At 28.7% G+C, this 11,936-nt stretch overlaps 2 protein-coding genes across 2 annotated transcripts in view; both read right to left on the bottom strand.

The window, feature by feature from the left end:
- LOC100167552 overlaps positions 1-4,275 on the bottom strand; it is a 41,265-nt gene extending 36,990 nt beyond the window's left edge. The window contains exon 1 of the mRNA XM_003246467.3: positions 4,000-4,275. Coding sequence (XP_003246515.1) covers positions 4,000-4,035 — 36 coding nt within the window. The 5' untranslated portion in view covers positions 4,036-4,275. The remainder of the gene's footprint in view (positions 1-3,999) is intronic.
- Positions 4,276-6,326: 2,051 nt separating this feature from the next.
- Positions 6,327-11,936, bottom strand: part of LOC100160035 (putative glutathione-specific gamma-glutamylcyclotransferase 2) — a 10,908-nt gene continuing 5,298 nt past the window's right edge. Inside the window, exons 2-3 of the mRNA XM_001945212.5 lie at positions 11,149-11,184; positions 6,327-7,813 (exon numbers count right to left, since the gene is read on the bottom strand). Coding sequence (XP_001945247.1) covers positions 7,349-7,813; positions 11,149-11,184 — 501 coding nt within the window. The 3' untranslated portion in view covers positions 6,327-7,348. The remainder of the gene's footprint in view (positions 7,814-11,148; positions 11,185-11,936) is intronic.

Below are 11,936 nucleotides of genomic sequence, written 5' to 3' on the forward strand. Positions count from 1 at the left end.
ATTTATTTTATTTTTGATAGATAATTTAAAATAAAATAAATTATAAAAATCAAACATTTTTATAATAAAAACTTCGTAAAAATGTATTGCACAAGATATTGTAATAATCGAACAATTTTCAGATTCACTTTTTCCCTGTTACTCACGTTTCAAGTTCAAAACTATCTTCGTTAGAATGTGATTATTCATATCTACTATTATATCGGTATATAGCCGAGATAACTTGTCGGATAAGAGTTATTATAAATATTAAGTACGATATACTCAAACTACTGAATCCTAGAGGAAATCTCGAAATATATAATTTATAAACAAAATATGTTACATCTCCACGTTTGGAGAAGAATTCAACAGGTGGCATTCGGTATTCCACCCGTTCTCAGAAAAACATAATCGACGCTTTTCACCATGACACAAACAAAACATTCGGCAATCAACAGGTATACATTTCAAAAATCGAAAATGTTCTCATTACAAATTTGGGTCAGAAGATGTCCATGATTATTTTACATTGTCATTACATATTATTAAAAGGTAGCATTTTACATTTTTTAAAATTATTTTCCATTATTAATAGTAGGTTTACTATTTAATACTATTATAGGTACCTACATGTATATCATTAAACATGGATATAGAAAAATTTAAAGATCTCACGCAATAGGTCCCTGCTGTAGATCACAACTTACAAGAATTATAATATTATATATGTATTATTATATAACGCTCGCAATATTCGGATTTCGAATGCCCGCCTGGACGAGGATCGTTTTACTGTTCGAATGCACATTAATTATTATAATATGTTTATGATATAATATAATATACCTATATAGTATGTAGTATAGGACATTGGTATATTGCGCGGCAGTTGTTGTATATTATAATATCATATATTATACTATATAATTATATCGTCAACAAACGTTTTCGGAGACGGCGTGTGTTTCGTTTTCACCCCGCTGCAGCCGCAGTAGTTTACTACCTAGGTTTATACCTTCAATTATGTTTGAAAATTATATTGCTCTCTATTAACTAGCTATATAGGGTATACTCATATATAATATGCTCCAGACCGGAACAAAAAGGATTAGGTGGGCATACACTTATCGAACATCATGATGTCGTGTCCGAGGAGATTAATAATAATAACGATTTTATTTTGTACAGACAGATTGTATTTTTTCATTAAAAGTGCTCGTCAAAATCGACTCGTTTAGACTTCGGCGAGCATTATTATAATAATATTATTATATTAAAAGATAAGAATAATTACATACCGTATCTTGATTCTAAACATTTTGTACACGCATAAATGCATAAGAATGGGTCGAAGATTTCGATTGGTGTAGGATGTATTATAATATGTAAAGTATATACACAGGAAAAAACTGTGTTCAACGAATTAACTGTATAAATAAATCTTATAGGTACATGTTTTCGTCGTTAATTTTAATACGTAGGTCTAGAAATAAAAACACAGTAAAACGCATTTAAATTAAATCTCGCTTAAAATCAATTTCTTTGTAGATATACCACCTATGCCTATTAATTATTATTATTATTATTATTATAAACTGTATATGGAACAAAACAATCCTACTGCCTAAGTAAATTTCAATAGATAAATATCGACTAAAAATACGAATTTTAAACTTTTCCAGAATAAAAAATAATTATTCCTATTGTACGACCATTTTTTCGAAGTATTCATACATCGTAACATAACCTAATGCGACGAACAATCAGTGTATAATTAAAAATGGCATAATAATATGATCATTGATATTGTAATAATATAGGTCTATATAGTCTTTATTATATTATTATAATCTAGTAGGTAGGTTTCAGTAATATATTTTTTAATTTATTAAGCCATTTTATTATCACACAATAAAAACATATTATTACATCACGTAGGGATAAGATATTTATAATATGCACCTGTACCTATCATAAGTACGTGAAAGTTCTGTGTTATCTATGGGTGAAAATATACCTACTAGCTTTAGTTATAATATACTGTAGAACGTATAGAAGAACTCGATGTTATAGATAACCGTAAATATTCGAACAGTACAGAGTGGTTCATTTAACAATATATAAATACTCATTATCTTGAAATGTATTAGAGTTTTTGAAAATATTTTTTTTCATTAGAAATTCCTAAAAAAACAAAATTTTTGAAAAAGTTTCAATGAGCCTACCAACATTTTGTGGAATTACCCCTGTACCGTTATGCCATCACAACGTTAAATAACCATAACTAATTAACTATACTCATTGGTGGATATTTAGCTAAATGTATGTGTGGGGATGGACTGACAAAAATCCATTATCAACATCATGCAGGTTTCAACCTTAATAACTAATTGCCCAAGTTATGCTTCCAGACAGGACGAACTGGCCCGCTGACCTACATAAATCTAAATTCGTACTTTTAGAGCTATATAACTTTGTAGTTTGTGTACTAAGGATAATATGTCTATGATAATAGCATTGAATATAATATATATTATATGTTATTAATAGAAGTAGTATGTATAATATGTATAGGTATATACAATATACTATATTCGACGATAAAATAGGTTTATGTCTATGATGATTTGAAAATTCTATTAACTAATATTAATCCAAAATGTTTACAAGTTGTAAAAATTAGTTTAATTGTCCTTAAAAATATTTTTAAGGACAATTTTTTTGTCTATATAAATTTTAATAACACAGAAACTACTCATTCGATAAATCAAAGTTTAAAACAAATTAACTGCTTATAACAATTTACAGTAAAAAAAGTTAGCCACATTCTTATAATGGAATAGAAAAATCTAAAGAATTGAAAATACGGTTTACTTAAAATTTTCAGAAATCAAAATCTTAATAATGACATTATTAAATGAAAAATGTAGGTTAGCATGATCGCAATTTAATCATCTTAGCTGCACAGTGGAAGTACATAGGTAATAAATAATAATATATCAAGCGATGGGCATTATTTGAATTCAAATATTCATTTCGTCTAAATAAAACGAATAGTTCCCCAGACAGCAATTTTTTGTTTAATAATATTATTATAACATTATAATAACGAATAATATTAGTATAACGTTGTTATAATACTATTATAATATTATAATTACAAAATGCTGTCTGGGTCGTAGGCTGATGACTTACTAATTCCAAAATACGAATTGAATGATATATAAAATAACAGGTTTCGTGTATATGTATTGTTATGAAATTCGTTAAATATAATATACACGTATAGAAGAAACGACGAGATATAACAAAAACCTTAGAAAATGTTTTTATCAATGATACCTACTTAGTACGCCCCATAATAAAAAGCAGTACAGATGGCGTTTTCCTTTATCATCATCATCAAATATTATGTTATGTACCTTCACCACCTGTCTTATATTATTAACATTGTCAAATGTCATATTATTATCGAGTATTGACAACTGTTCCTAATTAACCAGTATCCGCCGTTTCCGGTTACCTGTTGCACTAACATATATTAAACTACACAGCGTACCTATAATAATATTATTGTTTAAATACCGAATGACTGATTATGTAATAATAATAATAGTAATAACTAATAATTCTCTTATCCTGTATCTACGTAAGTCCAAGCGGGAAGTGACTGGCGTTAATTTACATTTTTACCGGTAGAAATTGTAATAAATAATATGTGATCATTTAATTTTACATTTTTTGTAAGCCTATACAAATGAACATTGTACACGTCTATGCGTAGTGACTAATGAGTATAATATGACAAAAGTGACAAAAATGTATGATACTTAATTTAAACGACGCCTGTTAGAAAATTATACTTATGATGTTCCGTAAATATTATAATAATATAATAGTTAATAATATGGAAGCTGACATTTATAAGTTAATTATTTTATAATTTTTAATTTATTTTGTATGTAATTTATATTAAATTATGTAAATATATTATAATATGCATTTTCACGAACTTACCGAATAAAGTTCCTCCAGACGTTCCAGTTCATCCATTATTAATGTAACTATAATTTTATGCAGACAGTAATCTTCCGTGTACTAATTACTACCTATAAATTGGTGATTGAATCCTATACGGTGTTGGGTCTATGTCGTAATGTAGGTACATAATATGTAAACATATATACCTGTGTCGGTATAAACAATTAGGTAGGTAGGTATTACTACGAGAAGATGATAATTATTACTGTTGAATTACAAAGTGCTTTTACAACGGTTATTCGACGTTATTAAAATGCGCAATCAACAAAGATAAATAAACTATTATTTTATTAGTTAAAAGTGCATTACTGTTGTTCTAATATTGTAACATAATATTATGTTAGTTTTGTGATAGAAATTATATTCAATTTTTCGTCTGCTTTTTTTAACCAATGAAAAATCATTTGAAAATCATCTCGTTTATATATTTAATATTATAATAATTTATTAAAACATACTGCAACTGAAAAATAATTAATGATAAGTAAATTATATATATTAAATAAATTCCAAACTTGAAATTTGAAACACTAAACCATTTATAATAAACTTTGTGAATTATAACCTATAATAATTTATCATCACGCATATTCAGCTTATAAAAAATAAGTACCTACCTAAGTATAATAAGGTTCGTGGCCATAGGAGAAGGTCATAATAATATTTCAATGAAAATTACATATATTTTCAAAATTAAAGACACCCGCAATTTTGAATTTTATAATAAATTATTTAAAAACCTGCAAGACTTAAGTTGTTTGCATTTTGTTTTGGTCAGTTTGTTGAACATTTTATTAAACTATTGACATTATTTTTTTGAAGTAACTAAGAACATTATAGATACAATAGTCATATTAGGAGTCGTGTTATTTCATTAATTATTATTATTATTATCCATTTGAGCACGTCCATGACAAAGGATCATAATGCAATAGTATTTTATAGTGCTATAATAGCTTCAGGAAAATAATATATATTATTTTATTAATTGAATAGGTTTTATATTCATATAATATAATAATAATAACAAGATATAAGGTGTCATCACTCATTGCTATATAATTTTTTTTTATCTTTAATTTGTGTCCTTTGTTTTTGCACTACTAGGTATATACCTTTAGGCTTTAATGATCTATTATAATACATAATGCTTACTATCACAATTATTCTTTTTAGATTATGTAAATATAATCTCTTAATAAATGTTTAATAATAATTTATTGTTTAAAGAAAAAATCAATATGAATTCTGTTATCTACTGACCTGTTTTGGCTATATGGTGAGTCCTAAAGAATAAAGTATGTAAATTACAATTTTAAATAGTTTATCATTATATATTACTTACAATTTATCGCAATATAAAATAAACGAAACATTATATTGGACAGGTTATTTATGGTACAGATACCTATAGTATTTGCATTTTATCATTAGAAAATACAATACTAATTAAAATTTTATAAACCCGATTTTTTTTCACAATTTAATTTTTTTTACTTATTAAATCATGAATTCCTTTTTGTTAAATGAAAATATCAGATAAATATCCTAGCAGGCGATAAAAACAAAAATTAAGGAAGTACGACCGAGCCCGCAAATATATTATGCGCGTTATACCTACGCAGTATCTTCTAAAAAAATGTTTATTGCATTCTTATCATAATAGAAGGCTGCAAATATAACTCGAACAATTTATAAATGCGCACGTCGCACGCTATATATTAACAAAAATACTATTTTGGAAGAGTTCCACGCTCAATTAAATATAGTGTTCACCCGACACATTTTTAAATAGTCAAAACTATGTATGCGACGTGCGCAATACCTTAATTTGGCAAATACATACTATACGTACATAACCGCTTTTAGTTTTCACACTTACGTTACATACACGCAAAAACATATATACACACACACATATATACACAAACTGCGCATTTATTTATTTACATCAAGTTATACAAGTATATATTATAAACACATATTATATAAAACAATTGCATTAATAAATAATAATACAAAATAAAAATACCTTCACGGTATGGATACTATAAAATAAGATATAAAAAAATATATTATAAATTATAATGTATAATATTTGACCTAATAGTATGTATTATTTGTAATGGTATATATTATTATAGATACATATTTTATACAAGATAATATATTATTTCATGCGTAGGTACTAAAAGTGTATTTGAGCTCCTATTATTGTGTTCACAATATTTAGGGGCTATTTTTTTTTACACACGCGAAATCTATATATTATTCATTAAATACACAATCCATATGTATATCAATCTATTATGGTGTATACATGATAGTAGATATTATATAGGTACCAGGTACCTATAGCGAATCATATAGGTCCTATATGATTCGCTTTTCGTACGAGCGACGTTTAAACACGTCGATATATAAAAAAACATCACATACACTTATATACATTAATATATTATAAATACATATCTAGGCGGTAGGTACCTACACACGTTATGGACATCTTTGACAATTTATTTTATAAAAATAATAACAATACACGGTCATCGTCGTGTGTGTATAAAAATAAAAATATTGTAGGCACTGACGCGTGCAATTCGTGCGGAAATCAATCCATCGTACGACGCGATAACAGTAATCACGGTGATAATGATTATGATAGTAATAATAATAATAATAATAGTAATAGTAATAAATATTAATAATTATAAAAAACATCAACAAAATAAAATAATAATTTATAAGTGCATTATATTATGTATCACCCTGTGTTCCCATCGCAGTTAAGAAATATACTTATTTCGTTATAGTGCGATACACATAATATATAATATCTAAAATATAACTATACTGAAATATAAATCATAACGCACAGAGTCAGAGTAGATTTTAACGTCAACGATGTCATATTATGTAGAGATACTCATATTATGTCTCTCCATTAGTTTGTAGGTACGTACCTATTATTTGCTCTTACAATATAATACATGCAGAGTAGAATATTATTATTAAAACATAATAATATTACATACTATATATTAGCGTCAACCAAACGAAAGTCAAAATACATCATCTCGCCGTTTCGTTTTTATCAATAATAATTAATCGTGTAAATGTCAACCGGATGCGTTCGATATAAAAATATATAGTTAGGTAGTAGTTATTCGTAGTAGTTATATTATGGTGTTGTGACATTATAATAACATCACTAGTAATATAATAATAATTGGTTAACGGATTAACGACGGTAACCAAGTAGCGTGCACTCACATACCTAGGTATATATATATTATATATGTATACGTATAACATATAATTCGGGTCAGATGTTCAAACACCTCAACTTCTTTTCGGGCACCATGGACGAGAACGACGGCATGTTGTTGGTGGTGAGCACGTCGTCGGGCCGCACGCCGATGGACTGCAACCGTTCCAGCACGAGCAGTTCGAGCTTGCTGAGTTCCACGTCGACGCGGTGCACGGGCGCGTGCTGCCGCTCCCACCGCGCCAACAGTATCACGTACTCGGCGTTGTGGCCGGCCGGTCCCGCGCACGTGGCCACCTGCGTGGCCAGCTCGTCGACGGGCGCTTCGCCCAGCCACTGGCCGTTGTCCGGCGTGGCCACGTACACGGTCGCGTTCACGGTCCGCCGGCAGCACTCGTCCGCGCCGTCCGACATCACGTCCACCTTGTGCACCTGGTAACCGCCCAGGTACACCTCCCGCATCTCCAAGTACCTGAACGCCGTCTCGTCCGGCAACAGGAACGCCTTGCCCCACACGAAACCCTGCAACAATAACAAACGCACCCGTTTATAGTTGGTTTTATGTATAATACAGGTAAGTATGTATTATACAGGTAAATATTAGGCTAGAGGGTCTTGTACTCGCTCAATAAAAAAAAATTATTGGATTTTCCGCCAAAAGCAACCGTATCGATATTTACGTCATGTTGAAAAATTAATATCACCAAAATAATAATATAATAATATATTTATAAATATCAAGTTAATTTGATTCTTCCAATAAATTTAAAATTAAACGAGGATTTGGGTGGGGGGTCGCGGCATATTGCTCATACCTTGACTGTTTCTGTACCAATACCAATTGGACTTTAAGTCTATATGGGCGTCCCTATAGTATAAGTGTATAATGATAGTAACTTGAGCTAGAATTTCACATTCAGACTTTAAATAACCACGTTATTACGTACCTATATAGTTAGAGGTAGGACAACATTCATTTTTGGTAAATCTATCCTAGTCCTATAGGTAATGTTTGTTCAGTATTGTTGAAACATTTTATAAACAAAAAGTATTTGTAAACATAGCAGATTTTTACCGCCCTTGATAAAATGAAACAAAATTTAGTTGCCCACTTTGTTGAAAGTAAAATAATCTACAATTTGGTAACAACATTTTATATGTTTTGTAGCCAACACTGTAACAACACAATGGTGTTTAATTTCTGTATTGTACGACTATCGATCACTCTCTATTATACTGCAGACATTTAGGGTATATAGGTACTATACGCGCTTCGCACAAATAAACCTCTTCTTGTATAATCGAGAAAACGCAATTATTTTTACCAGTTGCAGGAGGAAGCTGCTGAAAATTCGTTAAAAAAAAAACCATAACACGTCTATCGTGTTGTTTTTTTTTTTAAAACAGACTCATGTCTGTGTATAGAGGAGCGCGTAATTCAAGAAGTACTTGAATGGAAACATTGGAAACCCTAAGAAGAACAGACCGGTTCGTCGAAAATATCGGTGGATAGATCGTGTTTATGTGAAGGTATATAGGTTCATATATAATGGGACACGAGAGTTAAAAAGTAAAGTAGGCGACGTTGGCTAGGGGATCAAGAGAAGGGTAGGCATTAAATAATAACATTTGCGTTCGGTTGGTTATTAACATAAACTATAAACAGCTTGTTAAGTGATTTTTAATTTTCAACGAAATATTAACCTTTACACTCGAGTTGGTAGTTTGTACACCACGTATAGGCTGAGTATAGATTTTATCAAACACACAAAGTTAAAATGTATTGATGATCAGAGATTACTCGTTAAATTCACACTATAGGTAGTTATAATTTACTCAACAACTGCGTCATACATAATAATATACAATTGTTTGATTGTATTGAGATAATTTCTTAAATCATAAGGAAAAAATCGGTAAAATCTTTGTATTTTACAGTATTTTTGTCATTGCACGGGATTGATTTTTGATGTAAGCCTTTGAAATATGGTATTATTACTACTTGTGCGAAGTTGATTTGTGTTAAGTCATTAGATAAAGTTTTGGGTTTAAAAATATATAAATGTAATCATCATTGTGCATATTTTGATAAAAGTCTAGACCTTGTGAATAATTTAGTAAATTAATTTTTTCAATTTAATTAAAAACACGTACCTAGTCGTATAGTCTTCTATAATATTATATATATTATTATAATCTATAACAATTCATAACTATTATAGCAATACAACTTACAATTAAAATAAATTAGTTAAAATAAGACCAGTTATTCTAATCTGGTAGAATATATAATATTATATAATATAATTAAAAGTAAAGTTAAAATGTTTATAATAATGGTTATTAAAAATTATTGTAGATTGAATAATGCGAATGCTATTGGACCTTAATAATAAATGTCCAACGACCAACCGAGTCATAGCCCTTATAAATAACCTATAATTTGATGCCTTAGCGGTATATATAAGAAAAAGTAAAGCTATTTCATTGAGAAATGTATATCATAAAAAACTACCCCTACAGTCTTATTAATATCAATTTCATTTTCGAAGTAAAAAAAAAACAATAGATATATCGATTGATGAAATATGATTTTAATTTAGAAATAACGGGAGTAATAATATTGGAATTGGGATAAGAACCTTTTTGTCTTATATAATGTCTGTTATTATTTTTAGAACCCTCTCAAGGTCACAGCTGGCTCTCTGAGTTTTGATTTATAATCGCTACCGTCTTATAAAAACTGTAAACCTATACTTTGACTCATGAAGACGCTTCTAATAACAATTCACAATTATTATTTTTTTGTTTTCATATTTTTGAACATACCTACTATTATTAATTTTAATTTTTAATACTTATGTACTGTTACATACATAGTATTCTATTTACTATATATGTTCGTTCATACACATTACACAATCATATACATTTTTATGCTTACTCTAAGTGCTCTAATAATTTATTTACCTTGTATGTACCCTACGTCCCTACTTAAAATTTATAAAATATAAAATAGGTAGGTATTTATGTTATAATTTCCAACTGTATTCACAATATTAGATAAAGAAAATATCATAAGCAAAATGAGTACTTATACAATTATTTTAATGATCTCGAATTTGAGATGACGTTCATTCATAAATAGGTACAATTATTCATTTTATGGAGGTATGAAAAAAATAATGTCAGACCGCAGATATATATTATGTTAGTATTATGTCTTTTGAATTAACGACATAATAATACTTATGAATGACAATGAGTAAAAATTCTAGGTAACTATACCTATTTAAATGTATTCATTTTCGTTATAAATACGTTTTATTTGTGAATATTAATCGTACTTAAAAACCTTATCACCTTCAATTATTTATTATTTAAAGTATTTGCAACATGTTTATAGTCGTTATTAGTTAGAACATATTGCTAAATATTACAAATATAATGAACTCCTTGATTTGTACAGTCGTACCTACAGGAAATTGATAATAAATTGTACACCTACTTTTGTTGATAAAATGATATTCTTACTTAAATCCATTAAAACATGCATGTATCACACGTACATAATACTATATTAATTTGTAAGTAGATTGAATGTACTTGATTATTACATATTATTATTTATTTATTATCGTTTCCTGCATAGTCCATTTGATATATTATATTATTATCTACAGAATATATAAACAAAATACAACACACAGCATTTCTCATTCACTATATACAATAAGCTACGAAGGACATATTATTTTTTCTGTTTACTAAACGGAATGCTGTTAAAAGAAAATAATACGTTTCGTTTCGGTATCAAGATGTAGGTATATAAAATATAAATATTAAACTTTAGTTACCTGAGGGTCTTCAACTAATGTGGCCACACGTCCAGGCTGAAAAAAATAACATTAACCTAAGTTAGTCAAATACTAGTTTTCGTTTATATATTTTTATAAACAACAATAACAATAATATTATAGGCATACATATAATAAATGTGAATAGACGGGACAATACTCTCGTCATGATGGGAGTGGAGTAGAGGCATGTGTTTGCTGAATGGCTTTGTATTAGATACAGTTATGATTGAACCATGTTCATAATAATAATATGATGTATGTCTAAGTAAGAATACCATATTGTAATGTCCGTCGTTCACACAATTTCCCAGTTGTAAAAAATACAAACAATAGACTCCTACAGTGAAGAAGATCTTATTCTCTTGGACCTCGTCTTTCTTTTTGTATAATATACATTTATTTCACCTTCACATTAATCGTGTTAATCGGCATTTCGACTGGCATTGATATTCAACTCTTTTCTAATTTACCGATCACAGACATTTTGGACTTACATTAAGTTATTTTAAGGATAATAATATCATAATTTATTAACTTTATTGTATTAATGACATTTTCAATAATAACGAGTCGTACAAATTGTTGGGCCTTTCCTCCCTTTACCAACACACTAGTCGCGTTCTCATTTACAGCCTATGAGCTAGTCAGCCATAATCAGCTCCCTTTCATTATATTATACTTTTCCTTAAGAGGATGCTACCCATGGATTTGTTGTCTCCGTCTTACACACATACGATATAGCAAATTTTCGTTCACTAGTTTCAATAGTGAGCGGTTATTTTTGA

The sequence above is a fragment of the Acyrthosiphon pisum genome, chromosome A3 (genome assembly GCF_005508785.2).
Source record: "Acyrthosiphon pisum isolate AL4f chromosome A3, pea_aphid_22Mar2018_4r6ur, whole genome shotgun sequence".
Lineage (NCBI taxonomy): Eukaryota > Metazoa > Arthropoda > Insecta > Hemiptera > Aphididae > Acyrthosiphon > Acyrthosiphon pisum.